The following is a 20,177-nucleotide window of genomic DNA, read 5'->3' as shown; positions in this document are numbered from 1 at the left end:
CACAGTCCAAGTTCTCTAAAACGTTGCCCGCATGGTGATTGCTGGATGCTGACCGTCTTCATTAAAAAGTCAGAAATATTTCCTTACAAGGAAGATCAAAACGACAGGTGATCGTCAGCCCGAGCAGTGAATGCTAATAACTTTTAATGTTTTACTATATATCATAACGATTAATTGAAGAATGGAGCGACTGCTTAAAGTCATCTAATTATTTATTATAATATGTAGCTTTCCTCGATTCCACGTCCTTGTACATGTAAATAAAATATGTTGGATCCCAACGACCGTTTTTTGTATGGACCGCAGTAATTCTAAAGAGATACATCATTACGATTTTCTTGCGATTATAGTTTCTTATTCTCAAGTGTATTAAAAGGCCCCTTTATGTAAAAAGTTTATAAGTAAGTCTAAGATTGTACTATAAGAGATACACTTAAAACATGCGAAATATTTATTTTATGTGGAATTTGGAACTTTGTTGTTTGAAAATAGAATAAAGGGGCCTTACTATTGATGATTACGTTGATGTTTTGTTTCGGAATTAAAATTCTAAATTTTTGGGAAAGAATCTTTATGAAATCGTAAGTTTATAAAATCATTTTTACATATTACTGTTTTAAGCGATGGTATTACGGGTTCCAACGCGTTGATGTATGATGTATAAGTCGATATCGATATTTTAAAATTTGGCACTACTCATTCATGTTGGCCTGAACTTTGACATTTTGTCACTGTCAATTTTTGTGATCAGTCCACGCACAGACCAGAAAAATAAAATAACAGCTCAAAATAAGCTGTCCATTTTACCCACGCTTGATTGTGACGCAGTTTTGTGTTTTCTATTTCGGATTAGATTGATTCTTGACTCCGGACACTCAACGTATTCCGCTCGACACTTCGAGCTTGCAAGTTTTAAATTCAACGAGGTTTAGCGCAACAAGATGACTTTGGGAACCTACAACAGACATCAGGCCGACCGTAAAAAGTGCGTTATTATTGTTATAGCATTTGACCATCGTATTTTTCTTAAAAACATATTTTAATCATTTATTCGCTTACAGACGGGCAGCTTTGGCACGGGAGGCTTTGGCATCTGCTTTTCCGCAGGGCGTACGCTGTCAGAAGTGTCTAGAATATGGACACTGGAGCTACGAGTGCAAAGGAAAACGGAAGATTCTCGTGCGCCCTTCGCGATCGCAGATTTTAAAGAAAAATTTGAAGTCTCAGCAAGAGAGTGATTGCAGGTATTTTTCATACACCATATTGTAGGTTCTATTACATCTATACAGCTCATGTTATATGGTATACTCAACAATACTACCCCTTTCTTGTTAGCACATGCTTCAGTTTCAATTAACTACCTTCATTTTTCACATATTTTTATGAGTAGAATACTCATCAGCCCCTTTTTGTTTCTGAACAAATAATATCTGCCTTTTTTTGTATCTAAATATATTAATGTTAAATATTTTAAACATTGGGATTTCTATTTTGAAAAATCAATACATCAGAAACTTGCCAGATATTTTTTTTTTAATTATAAGCTGTTTTAAGTTTTAACAATAATTTAACCATGAATAGCTAGTCAACTATAAGTAGGGCTTCTATTTCCTGCACAACTGAATCATTTTATTTGCAGCTAAGCCTCACTACTCTCAGCTAAGACTCAATAGTCTTAGTTTTAGTTAATAATTCTTGTAAACATACCCTCATGTAGGTAGACAATCATAATAATTTCTGGAAATGCTTTCTTTCAATTATTAATGCATTTTTGATATTTAGATTTTAAATTGTTGTTAAATGCAACGAAAATCTTAAATATCCCTTTTTCTTTGTAGCAGTGGAAAATGCCCAGCGCCAAACAAGAAGAAGCGCCAAAATGACTCTGATTGCTCAGACTGCTCTGCTTCTGGCAGCAGTTCATCTGGCAGCTCATCAGGCTCTTCATCTGATAGCTCCGACTCCTCAGGCAGTGACAGCAATGACTCTGACAGCGATTCTGATGGAAGCACAAGTGGCAGTGGCAGCGATTCTGGATCTTGCAGCGACTGTTAATTCTTATTCGTGTATGTAATTTGATATATGAATGTGGAGCCTTTAAAATTTCATATAACATTTTATTGTAATAAAATAGGAATAGTATTTCTCACTAACATTCTTATGAAAGATTTTTTTTCTCATTCTATCCTTTCTTTGCTATTTATATTTATTTTGATTAAATTGTAATTATCTTTTTTATTGATTTGTTTTGAAGGTTCCTTGGATTTGCCAGTATGGTATAATGTTTAATGCTGGTCATTTAAATGTTGGATAAATATTTTTTTATATGCCGTGTTAATCTTTATTGAACAAGCTGGCAATGCGATTGTAATTTTAAAATATTTTGACTTTGCTCGTTACCTGAATGCTGATAAACAATTTAATTGTATAATTCTATAACTTTAGTTGACTCTAGTTCTTTAATGTTTTAGACTTGTAAGAAAAAATTGTAAGTTAATAATATTTATTGTTTATTAGTGTGATGGTAAATAATTTCGTATTGTAGGAAGAAAGATTTTATATTTTCGTGATTTTAAATATTTTAGCATGTTTCAAAAATGTAACTCCTAGACTAAAAGAATAGTGTTTAAAGCTGTAAAAATATGCTTGTAAGTGTAGTTTTTAAAATAATTGTATTGTAGATGGTGTACTTCTATTTTACTATGTGTTTAACATTTGAGACAGTGTGAAAATGTGTTTAGTTATTATTTATTTTAAAAATGAAATTGACGAATTAAAAAAAAAATGCTATTGTGAAAAAATTAAGTTTAGAATAAATGAAGTATTTGGAATTTCAAACAAAATGCTTTTTATTGCACTCAATTCAAATCTTTTATTAACCCAGCTTTTAGCCTTGTTTAGCTGGGTTGCAACTTTTCAGCGAAAACTTCCTTTAGTAAGGTAAGTAGATAGATAGAGATTTGGTTAGCATAGTAGAGGTTGGCTCACTACCATCTCTGACTGAATTATACCTTACAAACAGGCGAGATTGTGTGTGTGAAAATTGGTAACTGCTTATTCAGTTTATACTCTGCTACATGTTTGTAATTATTGTTTTTCATCAACATAAAATAATAGCCTAATGAAAGCTTGTTGATGTTAAGTTAGTTATAGTTGCTTACGACAAACATTTAGTTTGGTGAACTGTGTAATGTGAAATCAACTGGACATCATAGCTTGTAATCAATACAAGATAAGATGTTTCTGCACAGGACCAGCAGTTGGCTGTCTCGAGACAATTTGTAAATATACAAGGACAGTAATGAACCTGCTATAATAAAACCCAATTTTACAATTTATATGGTAGGTTGGTAACAATTAATTAAGTAAATAAAACAATTTCAATAAAAAGTTAGTATATTTATTCATTACAAAAATAACATAATGTCGTTAAACACATTTAGACCAGCAAAAAGGCACAATTAGCAACAATTTGTACTTATCCTAAGGCACAAGTCAGTTCTTAAAACAAAAATTGTAATTTCATTAGGTGGGCAAACAAAAAAAATTCTTAACAATAGGCGTAGTTTTGTGATCACAGACAAGACATTATTGAAAAATTAAAATATTTTACAATAAAATGGATGCGCAAGATTTTCAGTACACTAGCAAATGTCTGCATATTTACTATTATGTGCAGGGAAAATCCAAAAAATCACAAAATTAGGGTAGGTAACATATCATATTTTATAGGGAATAGAGAACAACAATTATAAATGTGATAGTGTCGTTTTATTTATCCTTAAATTGAGTTTCTGCATAAATGTAATTAAAAGCAATATTTTCAGTGCTGATAGAGTAAATATAACCTCCAGAGCATTTTTATAAGATCATAACTAAAATGGACATTGGAATATTCTACTATAACAAAATTATCTAAAACCAGAAATGTGTCTCACTCTTTCTTAGAAATCTATTTCTGATATTTTGACTATGCATATTCAACTGTTATAGTCGTAAAAATGTAATAGGCCCGTTTTGACACTTGTCATCGCGACGTAACTAGTTATGGAACCATAAGACTCTGTACTCGATACTCACGATAAATCAATTCAAGTTTGTATCAGTACTTGATAATATCATTATTATGTATTGTAAAGTGTTCGTTCGTTCAAAGTATTCCTTTAACTTCACAACCAATACGCGTGACTGGCTGTTGATTATACGTCCACTTTTCAACATGTTGAAACAGAGTTAGTACTATATAACAAAAAACACAAAAATCGAGTCAAATCACTATGTTTAAATTAATGTCCAAAATAGAAGAGCCATAGTTAACGTAATAGTAAACAATATATATCAAACTTAAACGAGCGCACAGTCAACTTTACAAGATGAGGAACGAAAAACTGCGCAGTGCGCACGGGGACGCTTCAGTCATGTGCCGCTTGGTCAGATACATCATCTCAGACTCATTATTTAGAACCCATTTTGAGAACCAAGCTCATTCTTTGCAGTAAAGATAACTACACAATATTTAATTTCGATATTCAGTAAAAAAATGGTTACAGCTCTATTATAAAAAAAAAAAGACTGAGAACGTAACTGTTTTTTGAACGTTTCGCAACAATTATAAATTGCATGATACTATGAAGTAAGCGCAAAAAGAATAATCGCGATATATTCTTTCATATTATTTAACGTCCCAAAAAAATTTACGTATTTTTTAAAACACTGTATGTAATTGTTTTTAATTTTTTTGTTTCTTTCATTTTTGTTCTAAGTTACATTCTATGGTCTTGCACAAATGTCAAAACGGGCCTATTACATTTTTCCGACTATAGTGCAAAACGATTATGCTTACATCATACATGCATATCTTTCCCGCTCAGATGGAGTAAATAAATTTTGTAAGTTGGATATATTTTCAGTTTCCTACCGAAGCAATCCATGCAGAAGTGTACACAATATCTCTTTTTGCCAAGATCATGACTGAAATTAAAAATGGAATCTTCTTCAAATATGGGATTTAAATAATTATGATCATACTTGCTGACATCACACTGAGTAAATTGATTTGTGAGACTATACCTTCCGTTTTCTACGTAGCAGTTGGCACATCTGGAAGAGTATGTATGATAACTTTTCTTCTAACATCGTAACTGAAGTTGTTCATTTTGAAAATCCTACTGTTATAGAAAGGTTTCAAATCAGATATATTTATCTGTCTTGCTCGTTCTGTAAGGTCTCTCTCAGATATTTCGATTGTTGATTGCGAGTGGTTGTGTAAGCCTCTCATATAAGCGAGTTGGTCCATTGTAAGTTGTCGAAGGATGTAGTATAGGAGCTCGCTGTGGTCTTTCTTGTAGGAGAGATATTTTTGGAATGTCTGAAAAAGAGAGAAATACGTTCAATATGTTTTTGATTTTGCTAGCTTTAGTGCTTATGAAAAGAAGTGGAAAGAATAGAATACCTAATATACCTTAAGAGGGTCTCAGTATGTCTGATTTACTGAGGTGTAGATTGGGAGTGGACAAACTAGGTTGACGTGAATTTATTTTATTATATTCATTATAGATAGTTTATATAATTATATTTTTTTTCTGGTGCAGTGGTGAACACTGGTTTGAGAGCGCGTGTTCGATCCCGTAGGGGGTATTTCCTAGTTTCTCAATATTCTCTGGTCTGGTCTGTTGTGCAACTTCGGCAGTGGCTACTTACCACCGTACCGACAAAGACGTGCCGCCAAGCAATTAGCATTCCGGTACGATGCCGGGTTGAAACCTCATCACAAACTAATTACCGATTAAGGCCCTAGTCGACCTCGCTGGCCCAGTGCAGACTGGTGGACTCCTCACACCTTTGAGAACATTATGTAGAACTCTCAGGCATGCAGGTTTCCTCACGATGTTTTCCTTCACCGGTGTAGCAAGTGATATTTTAATTACTGAAAACGCACATAACTTAGTAGAAAAGTTAGAGGGGCTCGAACTCGGCTCCCCGATAGTGAAGTCGAGCTCCTACCCAATGCGCTATACCCGCTTCAGAAACCTATTAAGAGTTTTAATAAAACTGGCATACCGTAAAAGCGTAGCTCGCTCGCTCGTACCTTAGATTGCATCATCAATTTACCTACTTTGTAGGCTTGTAGTTCCATAAAAATAAAATTATGTTTACCTGTCGCATAGCCCGCATAACGCTGTACTTTTGTGTCTCCACAAAGCTCTCCAGCATCGTGCGGATGGCCAAGTTTACGTCTTCCTCGTTCACTTGGACCCGTAGGTGCATACGTGCGTGCGCTTCGCTCATACGAATCACTGAAAAAAATTCATCATCATCATAATTTCAAACATTGGATAGAAGTGGGCGTTACTTTGCGGAATTCCATGATAATATACAAAAGTCAAAGTCAAGTCAAATATTTCTTTATTCAAATAGGCACATAGATGGCACTTTTGATGCGTTATTATATACAAAATGTGTACATAGCAGTGAGTAGTGATGGCGATAACTACAATCGTAAACTTAAAACTAAAGCTACGAGGGTTCCAATCGCGCCCTGGTCTAAGAAGAAGCCCACAACAAACTTAGCCGGGTGTTCTTTTTGTTATCACCATCTCACATTGTACAAATTAAGTATAATTTGCTATACTCGGAAAGCAGGAAAATTTGTATGGTGTTGTTTCAGTGTCGGAGCGAAACGTGCGTAGAGAGTAAATTTCCGAAGATATGTTTGGATTTCTATTATATTTGCACTTCAAACATGCAAAAATTGGAAATTGTATGAGAGGTTTTATTGGGAATTACCTGATTCAATATGTCTGACGGTGATCGGCAAGCTGCCAGTAGCAAGCGACTCTTGTCGCAACTGACTGTACATTTTTGCTACCTTGTCTTGGTCCATGTTCTGTGAAAATTAGGAAATTAAAAAAAACCCCGGCACTAGCATATAACAGCCACGCATAAAAACTGTATTAAATTCAAATTCAAAATTTCTTTATTCATGTAGGCTTATCACAGGCACTTATTAAGCGTTCAGACATACATATTTACATAATTGTAAGGGGATGGTGATAACTTCGTTCGCCAACTTAAACCTAAAGCTACGAGGGTTCCAAACGCGCCCTGGTCTAAGAAGAGCCCACAACAAACAGCTCGGTAATTTTTTTTTGTAATCACCATCTCACAGTAAATTGTTATCAAGCTATGAAGTTCACACCCAAGCTTTTTTACCGTTTAAGTATTAAAACAAATAAGCATACATAGAGTCAGAAATTATAAATGACCAATTTGCTGGGGATTGAACCTGGAATCTCCCAATTTTATATACATTCATCACTGTAGCAGCACTGTAGCAGTGGTAGCCTAATGGTTAGGACTTCGGCCTCACTTTCGGGCGCCGAGTTCGAATCCCAACACGCACAAACTAACTAACTTTTCTAAGCTATGTGCATTTTACATAAATAACATATCACTTGCTTCAACATGAGGAAATCTGCATGCCTGAGAGTTCTTATAACATTCTCAAAAGGTGGCATTTCTCAAATGGTAACATTCTCAAAACCCGGGTAAGATTGTTGTGGGCTTCTTCTTAGACCAGGACGCGTTTGAAACCGTCGTAGCTTTAGTTTTAAGTTTACGAATATGGTTATCGCCATCATCTCACCACCGTGTAATTCTTATGTAATGTACGCATCAAAAGTGCCACCTATGGGCCTACTTGAATAAAGATATTTTTGACTTTGACTTTGGTGTGACGAGTCCAACAATCCGCACTGGGTCAGAGTTTGACTATGGCCTAAACCCTTCTCATATGTGGGAGAACCGAGCTCTGTAGTAATGATTAATTAGAACTCTGATACTATGTGTATCTCACCTGTAGTTTAGGATGGACATTCTCTCTAGCATAGACCAAATACTTCTTCAACAGATCTTGTGGTAATATAAAATCATCATCAGCTGTGTTTTCTTCTAGAGTTGTTCCACGTTGCGTAGGGTGATGCCTTATGTGTGAACTTACTACGAATCTGAAATTGTTTTAACAGAAATTTATAAGTGTATAGTATTCTACTAGTCAAGCTCTTTCATTAGATATCCATATCAAGGGAGTTTTGAACAATATATAATTAGCCATTTTGTAGCAGCGGCCATCTTGGACCGATTTTCGTTAAACATAGCTCTAAGAACACTTCAAATTATTCAAGTTGCAAACAAAAAACAGAATCAATCTCGGTTCAACTTTTCGAGAGCGACGATGCCACAGGGCGACAGACACACACGCACAAACAGACATATCAACTTATAACACACCCGTCCATGCTGAAAAATATGATAAATTAGTGAAAAACTTACTTGGCCAAATGAGCATCTAACATCGGATCCGCTTCGTCTTTCACAACGCACAGCACGTCAAATCGAGAAAGAATTGGCTCCGAGAGATTCACGTTTTCTGAGAAGGTTAACGAGGCGTCATAACGCCCGCCTATTGGATTCGACGCTGCTATTATGGAGCACCTAAAATCAGGACAATGATTTATTTTTATTTAACATATTGTAATTGTTTGTCTCTGAAATGGTCTGCTCGTTTACCGGTCTGACCATTTCAAAGACGGGTCAATGACATTAAAATTACAGCCGATGGCCTTGTGGATAGAGGTAAGTTCCTTTTTGTTCATCTTGTCAAACTCGTCGATCAGGTACAGCTTTGTCCGCGAACACCTGCTTGTAAAGAACTTTACCTGGCATGCAGTGAAGTGACGATGCCAGCCTTGGATATGGAGATAGACTGTTGCTCCATAGCCTCGTGAATGGAGGTGCGGTCTTGGTCGTTCATCTTGTCGAACTCGTCGATCAGGCAGACTCCTCTGTCCGCTAGCACCAATGCACCGGCTTCTAGCGTCCATTCTCTACAGATAAATTATATTTTTAACAACTGACCAACGTTAAGTTTTTCTAAGAATATTTAACTGTATGTCTAGTAGGAGATTTTCTACCAAAGTCTAGCTATTCGATAGCGTGAAGGTTAATTACGATATACGGGGAATAAAAAAAGCGCCATCTAGTGACAGTACTGTTTCCCAAAACTGTCGCTAGATGGCGGTTTTTCAATTCCATACAAATCGTAGTTAACTATTCTTAAGTTTATATTACTTCGTTGTCTCATTATGTTAACAATACTTTAATTACTTTTTAGTGTGAAGTATAAAAAAATAAATAAAGAACAAATACAATAAAAAGAGATTATCTTTATGTTAGTGTGTTTTTTTTAAATTATAATTTGAAAGTAAACTTTGCACTAAAAAGTAAACAAAAAAGTTTTTACATAATAAGACAATAATAATAGACTGTCACTACAGTCTATTTTTCTTGTCTTCTTAATTGTCTATGGCACTCTTTCGATTATTAAATCGTAGCTCACATTCACGCAATCGAATAAGTAGGCGAAGCTAGAAAAATCTCACACAAGGCATTCTGATAAGCACAGTACTTATCAAGAGTAATGCTGAGGAAATAAAGTCAGGTTCTTAGAAGAATTAACTATTTATGTGGGAGTGTGTCTATTTATATGGATGGATAGTGTGACAAAAGGATACATCTAATGAAACTGAGTGGAAGGAGAAGATATGATTTTCCCATTCATTCAGTATACAGTGGGATAAATTCAAAGAGATTTTTGGGAATATTAATTACCTTGTGGTGGGATTCTTCCTCACGTATGCAGTCAGACCTACGGCACTGGCACCTTGACCTGTTGTGAATATAGCTCTAGGGGCTATCTGTAACAGAAAGATTAACCATTCTAGAATATTATTTCAATGCCAAGGTCAAAATAACAAGCCCAGCCAATGTCTCATGTGGATGTATACATACCTTTTCTGTATACTTCAAGAATTGTGATTTTGCCGTACCCGGATCTCCGCATATCAAAACATTGATGTCACCTCGTATTTTATGCTTTTCACCTAAAAAGAAGACAGAAAATATAAAATAAATCTACTACTAGCGAAACCTCTGGTGGTTTACAATAATCTTGAATCATTTTAAGTGCTGATAGCCTAGATATTTCAGTTTGCATTACAAGGAAACAAGTTCAATCCAAGAATGCTCCACTAGCTTTCGGAGTTCACATTATTCAACGGTGAACAAAAATATACTGAGGAAACCTCGAGGCCTGCAAGCCTGAGAGTATGTTCTCAAGGTTATGTGACTTCACACCAATCTGCACTAGGCCTGCATGGTATAAAAATACAGCCTGAATCATTTTCCACCGTCGGGCATGGTCTCATTCTGAGTTTTGGACTGTGAGATAGTGATAACAAAAAAAAACATGTCTAAGTTTGTTGTGGGCTCTTTGTAGGCCAGGGCGTTGTTTTTAGTTTTAAGTTAACGAATTCATTTATTTCCATTACTAACATCAGTGTTAACATGTTAAATTTCTGAACGCTTCATAAGTACCTGTGATAAGGTCTACATGAACAAAACATTTTAGATTTTGAATTTTAAAGACTCTCAGAATGAGACCATGCCCAACAGTGGGCCGGTAAAGGGCTGATAATGATATTTAAGAAACTGTTTTTTAGAAGTGCAGTTTATAAACCATCAAAGTAAGCCCAATTCTCTCAATCATGGTAACAAAGTTGATGACCTGTCAGGAATGCTTTCTATAACCGTTCGAATTATAATGTTCATAACATTAAAAAACTAAATAAAATTAGGCGGGAAGGCTACCTGGATTCTTAGGTTCGCCTCCAAATAAAGCCAATGCTAAGCCCCTTTTGATATATTCGTGACCAAATATAGACGGGGCGATACTCTTAACAATCCTTTCACCAATCTGTGGGTCCTTTGATAGTTTCACGATAGTGGCAACATCGTCGTCTGTCAGAGATTCCACTATGTGTTTACAGTCCTTCACTATGATGTAGTTGGCAATAATAACTGTTGCGAATACTGGAAAGCCCTGAAAATTAGTTTTTATTAAATTAATAACAAGTGGGGATTTGCCTCGAACTTTAAACCTCTTAAGGAAGGAACTTTGGTAAGGTAAACTTGTAACAAAAGAACTATAAATTTTAACATATTAATAAATAAATATACTACAACAATACAAACATCGCCATCTAGCCCCAAAGTGAGAGTAGCTTGTGTTATGGGCACTGAGGTGACTGATGAATATTTTAATGAATAATATACATAAATAATTATTATATACAGATAAACACCCACACACTTAAAAATATTAATGTTCATCACACAAACATTTTCCAGTTGTGGGAATCGAACCCACGACCTTGGACACAGAAAGCAGGGTCGCTGCCCACTGCGCCAATCGGCCGTCTAAATATTTTATTTATGATCCTATGAAGTAAGGTCTACATTTTTATTACCAACTAATTTTAAGTTTTAAGTATGTGATAAATTCGAATATTAATTATGTATTGTATATGTAGCTTGGGGAGATTAATTGGAAAACTATAATTAATGTCTCATTGTCTATGTAAATAAATAATTAAATTAGTGCTGGGATATACCGGGCCTCCACTTGCAAATAAATACCACAATGATAATTTTTTTTTAAAATGATAATCGATGAAAACATTGAAGAAAAAGAAAAACAGTCATGGGTACTGTTTACAGAAGTGAAAAATTATAGTCAAGTAGGTAACTATGATGTATTGGTATAGCAGGTAAAGGATGCAAGTCCATGTTTTGCCGCTCGCAAAATTTGCTCAACGCTTTTAAAAAAGGATTTATTTGAAAATTCAATAGTTATTTAACAACATTATTGTAAGCCATTATACCCAAAAACACTCTCTTACCTAAAGGAGAAATTTAATTTCTTTGGAGTGCAGTCAGGTTTACGTTCATGTTGTACGCTGACTTTGAGCATGCTGTTTCATAAAACTAAGTTTTATAAACATTTGTTCATTGTTCAAGCTATTGAACTGTGGAATGCACTCCCAATAAGCATACGACATTCAAGGTCACTAGACATATTCAACTTTTTTTTTTCTATTTGTGGTGTACAAATAAAGTGTATAAATAAATGAATAAATATTCAAGCATGCTTTTAAAGCCCATTATCTTGAGCAATAAAGACAACAGTGATTAACTCTTACTCATATTTAAGTATGTATTGTATGATATAGTATATATTAGTATATTACTTTTTATATTTATTATTATTAGTATTTTATGTCTGTAATCTGGATTAGTATTTGTGTGTAATTGTTCGTAAGTATGTATATAATAATAATACCCCACCAATCGGTTTCCCTTGGTTTTACTAATCCTAAGGTTGCCTGGAAGAGATCGCTACTAAGCGATAAGGCTGCCTTTTGTATCCTACTTTTTAAGTTTATTTTTGTCCATTGTTTTTTTTAAATGTATCAATAAAATAAATAAATAAAATAAACTTCAAAATAATCTTTGGTTCCTGTCTGTTTTGATGAGCGGTTTGTCATATTAACAATGCTAAATACCTGTTCAGTATTTAAAGATCCATCATAATTATTTGTGTATATCCCGGTGAGATCCACTTCGTCCCCCGGCTTGCAGCGGTCACACAGATCAGCTAAGAGAATGCAGTCCTTACTGCGGGGAATGCGGCCTGCGGGTATTCGGCCAGGCGATTCTTGTATGGTCACTTTCTGGTAGTTTCTGTATACTGTTTGCTCCATGTTCACCTAAAATTTAAGAATTGTATTGTATTGAACGGTGATAGGTGAGTGGGACTATGACTTCACTTACGGGGGGCTTGTTCGAATCTTTTCTAAGTTAGGTGCGTTCTAAGCAATCAAAATATTACTTGCTTCAACGGTAAAGGAAAACATCGTGACGAAACTTGCATACTTGGGAGTTCTACATAATGATCTCAAAGTTGTGTGAAGTCCACCAATCCGCACTGGGCCAGCGTGGTGGACTAACCCATTAATTGTGTACACCGTCATTGTGGACTAACATCATCATCATCATCATCATATCAACCCTTTACCGATCCACTAGAGGGCAGGGTACTCCTCCCACAATGAGAAAGGTTTAGGCCTTAGCCACCACGAGGCCCAAATTTTATCAAGATTGGTACAGTAGTTTAGCCAAATATAGTTAGCAAACAAAGAGGCACACAATACACTTTTTTTGGTATTAGTATGGATGAAACAGTGTGCCTGTTTCTTTGTTACCTTTTTCACAGATTGACTTAGGATGAATACTTAAACATTGTCCTTTACTATACTTATAATCTAATTCTAAAGCAACAAAATTCAAAAACATCTAAATTCATTTATATATAGTAGGCCCAGTTTATAAGCACTTTTGAAACGTCAAGTCAGTCTGTTTGTAGTGACTCTACCACCGGTTCGGAAGGCAGATTCCACCGAAAAGAGAACTCTCAGGTCTTTTTTGACATTATTTTACAGTTTACAATGAATATATATATATATATATAATATACATACATATAATATACTTATAATATATATATAATATATATATATATTATAAGTTTTCTATCTTGTGAGAGATGAGAGCAGAGCCTGCTTCCAAGCAGCCTTGTCGTTAGGAAATTCATCAAACGTATAGTAACCACGATTTATTAAATGTGTTTTAACACATTGTTTAAACTTATGCATTGGCAGGTCAAGAATTAGTGTGGGAATCATATTATAAAAGCATATACTCAATTTCACAAATGACTTCTGCACCTTTCGCAAACGATATGCAGATGTCACCAACTCATGCCCATTTCAAATAAGGTTGTTTATATCCACTTTTCGTTTATAAAGAGTAATGTTTTGTCTTAAGAATATTGTTCAATAAACTACCAATTGACATCTTGGAGATGTCTCTTAAAAAGTTCAATGTTTGTATTAAACGTAAGATTATAGAAAAGTCCTATTATAGTATAAAGGACTACGTAAACAATAAAAAAGCTTGGGTGTAAATTATTGCTCTAACCAGGTTGCTCTTCTAATAATTTAAAATGACATTGTGAGATGTGATAACAAAAAAAAACACCCGGCTAAGTTTGTTGTGGGCTTCTTCTTAGACCAGGACGCGTTTGGAACCCTCGTAGCTTTAGTTTTAAGTTTACAAATGTGGTTATCGCCATCATCTCACTACCGTGTAATTCTTATGTACGCATCAAAAGTGCCACCTATGGGCCTACTTGAATAAAGATATTTTTGACTTTGACTTTGTTATAAATATATTGTGAGGCTATCCTAAAAAATACATATTTCTTTAAAAAAATGTGTGTAAAACTCACCATAAAAGGTCCAGAACTCTGGCACTCTGGACACGATCCAGGTTTGACCTCCGAATTCTGCGACTGCACGAACGGCCCCAGGATATAACCACATCTGTTACAATCGTATTTCACGACGGAGAGTTGGGGCAAAACGCCAGTGGTGGCTGTTATGACGCCTAGAGTTCTTACCAGCTGGTTCAAATGTAGCTTCCTAGTAACAATAGATTTGTAATAAGGTATGGTAAACATGGAATTCTAATAATCCCGAAAACCTATCTCTTACTATCATTTTCTGACCCCTTAACTACCACTGCAAAAAAACAAGTTGAGCTGTAGTTCTGTGAAAACAGGAAACAAATCTATACCAGGGGAACAAATACATTTTTTCGGGATAACATTTGGCATATGTGCTATTACAGACTAAATGACGGCCGATTGACGCAGTGGGCAGCGACCCTGCTCTCTGAGCCAAGGCCGTGGGTTCGATTCCCACAACTGGACAATGTTTGTGTGATGAACATGAATGTTTTTCAGTGTCTGGGTGTTTATCTATATATTATAAGTATATATTATAAGTATTTATGTATATTATTCATATTATTTATCAGTCATCTTAGTACCCATAACACAAGCTATGCTTACTTTGGGGCTAGATGGCGATGTGTGTATTGTCGTAGTATATTTATTTATTATTATTTATTTAAATGTGTTAAGCCATTCTAGTATGACTGATAAACAGTTGCACCAAACAACATCGTTCGAAAGCAAATGCCAAATTACTAATAGGCTACTAAAATTCGGTTCATCATCCATCATCATCATATCAACCAATTACTTGCCCACTAATGGGCACGGGTCTCCTCCCGCAACAAGAAGGGATTAAATCCGCAGTCCACCAGGCTGGCCCAGTCCGGATTGGTGGGTAATCATCTGAACGTATACGAATTATTATCGTCGTTTTTTTATACATCGCGTATATCGCAAACATATCCGAAGGCATCACACATCTGCTTGCCATGCAGGATAAAGAAATATTATCCCTCAATTCTACCCGAGTGAACGAGTACATTTTATCCCTTGTCAGTAAAAGGGATAAAATGTACTTAAAATTTTAGTTTTCATAATATAAAATAAGCTGACGACAGTAAATTATACATACCTAAAAGTCCTCAACTCTTCTATAAGAGGTAAGTCTGCTATACGGACATGTATCTCCGATGTAACACGCTCATAACTCGGGAATATTTGCAAGACAATCTCTTTGGCCACCTCATCGAATATCTGCAGCATTTGGAAGGGGGCATCCGGGAGGAAGTAGGCTAGGACTTGTTCTCTTCGGGCCAGAACGTCGAACTCAACGTGGAAGGAAGCCTGGTTGTGTTCACACATGCGACGTATTCTCTCCTTGTACACAAACTGGCCTTTGCTGTTTGTGTATGTGCGTAGGAAGTTTTTAAATCTGTAAGGGTATATGCACGTACTTTATGCATTTGTTATCTTCTTAAACGTGTAACCGAATTACGAAATGATGTTGGAGGGCCCGTTATTATACTTCATAAGAAATCACCCTAAGAAGCAAATTTATTTTTCCATAAAAACTAAATCAAAACATTTTAAGTGTTTACTTATGACAACCCTACCATACTACCCATACTACCCATACTAGTATAATTTTCTTTTTCTTTTTTCTATTTATGCGAACAAACATATTTATATATGTATATATCTAATTGTATCTTGGTACCTATAATATATAAATATTTAGATCATAAGAGGAAGGCTCATAGTCCTATGTTAATCTAAATGAGAAGTCATTCATGGTCTCCACGATACAGGCTACCTAGTGTGGAGACCACTAACAAATGATTTTTGTAATCGTTTTGAAAATAAAGATATTTTATTTATTTATTTATTTTTTATTATTCATCAGTTATCTTAGTACCCATAACGCTTGCTTTGAGGATAGATGGCGATGTGTGTAATGTCGTAATATTTGTTATTTTATATCTATTGGTGAAAATTGCATTAAAATCTGTTGCTGTAACGGGGCGACTTTGTTTTATACTATGTAAATGATATTGTTACTTTACCTATTAGCGATCTCAGTTCGCGGCCCCAACATGGATACCCACTCTTTAGTGGAGTACCCCTTGGTATCCTCTAAGTTCTCAATACTCTCGATGCCTTCTTCAACTTGCTCATCCGTACCAGCGGCGGCTTTTTCGGCAGCTCTGCGACGTTTAGCACGCGGCGCATCTCCACCTTCCTCGTCTGATTCATCTGAGAATCAAACTCTTTGATAAAATATGGGATGCCCGTAAAAAAGTTTGGCAACGACATTGATAAACTAACTAGTAAAAATATGTATGCATAAAAACTGATGTTGGAGAAGCAGGCGTTATTATGCAAAATTCCAAGTTTTATTAGGCTTAATTTGTTAAAATCTGCGATAACCAAACACTTGTGTGAGTGTGTTTTATAAATACATATAGAACTAATATATATATATATATATTTAAGAAAGTGTCTTTCTAGAGAAGTTTTGCTCCAATACCTTAGCAATCTTAAGTGTTGTAATCTTTTGAAATATAAAGTGAAATGATTGCAAAGTGATTTAAGCACATAAAATAACTTGGGTTTACACCAAAATGCCAAATCTGGCTCAATAAAAAACGGCGTTGTAAAAAGGTTTACTATCCCTGGTATCCACCATACTAAAATATATATAATAAAATAAAATATATAAATTATCAGCAGCAAAATTTAAACTATATATCATTCCTAAGTCCTCTACCTGCATAACATTGGTTTAGGGGGTTCTTACAATCATCACATTTATTATTTTTTTAAATGTTGACGCTTTATATAAGAATAGTCTTTATTTTTAGGATTTCAAATACAGGGCTAAATAAAAAATACTAGAAAGATCTCGGCCTTGTAATTTCTATCATTAAATCAAAAACTATTGTTCTACGACTTTTCAAAATTTGATATTAATTTATTTCATACAAAAAAAATAATGAATAAGTCACATTACACTGTGAAACATGTCACTGTTGCCAATCCGCTGCGAGCACGCACGATAGAGTCGCGGTTCGCATGCTGTTGCCGATGTTACATTGCACAGAGTAGTAACAAGTAGAGTAACTGTGCAAAATATTGAAGATAGAATATTTCACAAATTATAGATTTCAAAAAAAAGTCGTAGAACAAAAGTTGTTAGTTTTAATGTAAACTACAGGCAGATCCCTTTCTGGTATTTTTAATATGTCATATAAACTTTCATTATTTTGTCCTCCTGCTGGGCATCAACCTGGATTTGGACTAAGACAGCGCTCAGCACTGCGCAAGGAAGGTCGTCCAAATATAATAGGGAAGTCTTCATAGCTAGTAATGATGATTCACTAACCATATAACAAATCCCGATCATCCCTTCGTATCCTGCCTTCGTCCCTGTCCCTTCTCTGTAACTCCCTTTCAGCCGCGACACGGTCCCCAACTGACATCGCGTCGTAATCTTCATCATCAAGATTTTCTGCGTCATACCGATCCAGTGCGGGCATTGGACGGTAGTCACTAATAAAATCAATAATAAAACCATTGGTGACCAAGAAAGTATTATTAAAAACAATCCAATCATTGGCATAACATATTCTTAATTTTTTTTGTGTATGATGCTGATCACATGGTTCTCCGAAAATGAACATGAGGGTTAAACAAACAAACACACTTTCGCATTTATAATACAGTAGTAGTTGTAGAGATTTTGATGTGAAACATCTATAGGCGAGGGTAAAACTGAATGTTGGCGTGGCGACACAGGCCGTGGCGACGCATTGCCACGCTATATGATTGAATTTTTGTATTTCGTATGTAACAATAAAAATTAATATTATTTTTGTATTAAAACAGTCATTATTAACCGACTTACAAAAAGGATTTTGAAGTGGAGATTTTGAAGTGAAGTGGTTATCTATTTGCTTGTAATTTTTTTTTTGTGGAACAAATTTGTAATGCTTTATCTTTTCATTATGCAATATCTTACAGAAAACAATTAGGATGTTTCACATCTGCCAGGTGTCCCGTGATGGCTCACTCGTTTTTTATGAGACAGCTTTTCTACATACGTACGTAAGTACTATTGCAATGCTTATTTCTGCAGCTAAGCAGCATTGAAGGGTGTGGTTGCCAGTGTGATTACAGGTACATTAGGCTTGAGTAGGAACACCTCATAATGCCCATGATAAAAATAATAATCAATGACGGTCACGTTACATTGTGATAATACTTACGCTTCCATATTATCACCAAACAATTCCTCTCCATCTTCCTCTTCCTCATCAGCATTGTCTCCCAGTATAGCACCTTCATCCTCAAACATCTCATAGTCTCGGGCCGGTGATGTCATCCTGGATCTTGCATCATCCCTATCAGATGGTGTATCAGGTATTGGTGAACTCTAAAACAGATTGACAAAACTGATTTCAAAAAAGAACTACTTGCATTCAACTTTATCTGCATAAAACTTCGGAGACAAACAAGCTTATATGCACGCATACTAGACAATACACCCAACCACCTGGTCCATTCCTCAGTATTCAATCTGTTAACTCAGCTTTTAAGGTTTGTTGCTTGAGATTAAATACATTATGTAATATGGATTGCTTAAGCAGAACTTTTGAATTTTACTGGTAGTTTCATAAATTATAGCATTCAAACAAACAATTCAGGAAATAGCAGTTTCACTATTAGAATACATATAAATTGTAATCATTTCAAATTTGTTAATATTCCTTACCACTCTTAAATTAAATAAAAACTATGAGCTGTCAATTAAATTAACAAATTATATTGTAAAGAATATATACACTTTTAAAATAATATTCTTAGGTCATTCTCATATATAATTGTTTAAGTTTGTTTTAAGAATTAGATGTTGTCTAGACTGGTATATCTAAATAAACCTATAAATGATATTAATATTGAATGAATGAATGAATGAATATACTTTTATAGCACACCACAAAAAGTACATAGAAAAAAAAGAAAATTATAACAAAACAATGTTTACAATTTGGCGGCCTTATCGCTTTATAGTTTGAATATACCATCATAGGTTAAATGAAAAGTATAAAAAATTAACACAAACAGTGTTACGTCTATACCGTTTACGTTAATTGTATGGTATCTAACATATGTTGTCTTTTTATTGAGCCCATCTAATCTATTATTCTTATTGTTTGTTTATTTACAAACACGTATAACGAAATATTTTTGGATGTAACGATTCCGTGTTCCGCATAGAACAGCATACCCGTTATTCAGTAACGAACTTAACAAGTATAACATAGCTAGTAAAAAATGGTTACTTTTCGAATCTTTTAACTTCTCGATGCTAGGCCCAACAAAGTATTCTAAATAAAACAAGTAGTCATGATAAGAATATAAGCATTTAATAGTCAAATTTTCCGTCAATGTTTTCTATATTGCGCAGATTGATGAATTTGATTTTTACAACAAACTCCAACAAAGTATTTTTGGTTATGTTGTTGACATTTTAAGCTTTTAGTAAAAAATAGGTAAGGTATACCAACCATCGCTGTTGTATATAACTATTTCACTGTGCACAAACAATATATTGTTAGCAGTTAACTGGGTAACTTAAAAAGTTAAAATTGTTTTAGAAAGAAGTATTACTACAACAAACCGGCGACATGTTTTTAATGTCAAACAAATGCGCGCGAATAGCGAATTAAGGTGACACTTGACAGTCAATACCAGTGCTGCCAACGTACATTTCTAATTCCACGATATTTTGAGGTTTAATGAATTTTATAAAATAATAAAAAAAATTACTCATACAGAAAGAGAAAGTTTTACAAACATTTTACTCGTTATTTGGGCTATAATACATTAATTGAACTATAAAAACCATTAAAAATAAAAGAAA

General features: G+C 34.7%; 2 protein-coding genes across 2 annotated transcripts; one reads left to right on the top strand and one right to left on the bottom strand.

Annotated features, from left to right (window-relative positions):
• The first annotated feature begins 746 nt into the window (after positions 1–746).
• On the top strand, positions 747–2,838 carry LOC120633894 (zinc finger CCHC domain-containing protein 10). Its single transcript, XM_039904287.1, has 3 exons — positions 747–985; positions 1,062–1,244; positions 1,839–2,838. The coding sequence occupies exons 1-3, from the start codon at positions 942–944 to the stop codon at positions 2,053–2,055; spliced, it is 444 nt and encodes a 147-aa protein (XP_039760221.1). The 5' UTR covers positions 747–941; the 3' UTR covers positions 2,056–2,838.
• A 1,988-nt stretch (positions 2,839–4,826) lies between these two features.
• Positions 4,827–19,952, bottom strand: LOC120633730 (DNA replication licensing factor Mcm2). Its single transcript, XM_039904058.1, has 16 exons — positions 19,822–19,952; positions 18,520–18,686; positions 17,637–17,803; positions 16,318–16,507; positions 15,387–15,686; positions 14,246–14,438; positions 12,462–12,665; positions 10,708–10,939; positions 9,850–9,941; positions 9,670–9,755; positions 8,718–8,885; positions 8,332–8,493; positions 7,856–8,006; positions 6,787–6,886; positions 6,157–6,296; positions 4,827–5,368 (listed from the first exon to the last, which is right to left on the bottom strand). Exons 1-16 carry the CDS (start codon positions 19,822–19,824, stop codon positions 5,081–5,083), a joined length of 2,643 nt encoding a protein of 880 aa, XP_039759992.1. The 5' UTR covers positions 19,825–19,952; the 3' UTR covers positions 4,827–5,080.
• Between the last annotated feature and the right edge of the window lie 225 nt (positions 19,953–20,177).

This window comes from Pararge aegeria, chromosome 22 (assembly GCF_905163445.1).
Source record: "Pararge aegeria chromosome 22, ilParAegt1.1, whole genome shotgun sequence".
NCBI classification, from domain to species: Eukaryota; Metazoa; Arthropoda; class Insecta; order Lepidoptera; family Nymphalidae; genus Pararge; species Pararge aegeria.
The sequence above is the reverse complement of the archived record's forward strand: the minus strand, read 5'-3'. Positions and strand labels throughout refer to the sequence as shown.

Coding starts and splice junctions, on each gene's coding strand:
- LOC120633894 (XM_039904287.1), top strand. CDS start 942: ATGACTTTGGGAACCTACAACAGACATCAGGCCGACCGTAAAAA. Junction 986..1,061: donor CATCAGGCCGACCGTAAAAA/GTGCGTTATTAT, acceptor ATTCGCTTACAG/ACGGGCAGCTTTGGCACGGG. Junction 1,245..1,838: donor CAGCAAGAGAGTGATTGCAG/GTATTTTTCATA, acceptor TTTTCTTTGTAG/CAGTGGAAAATGCCCAGCGC.
- LOC120633730 (XM_039904058.1), bottom strand. Junction 16,508..17,636: donor TGATCGGGATTTGTTATATG/GTTAGTGAATCA, acceptor TTTGATTCTCAG/ATGAATCAGACGAGGAAGGT. Junction 6,887..7,855: donor ATGTCCATCCTAAACTACAG/GTGAGATACACA, acceptor TAATTTTCACAG/AACATGGACCAAGACAAGGT.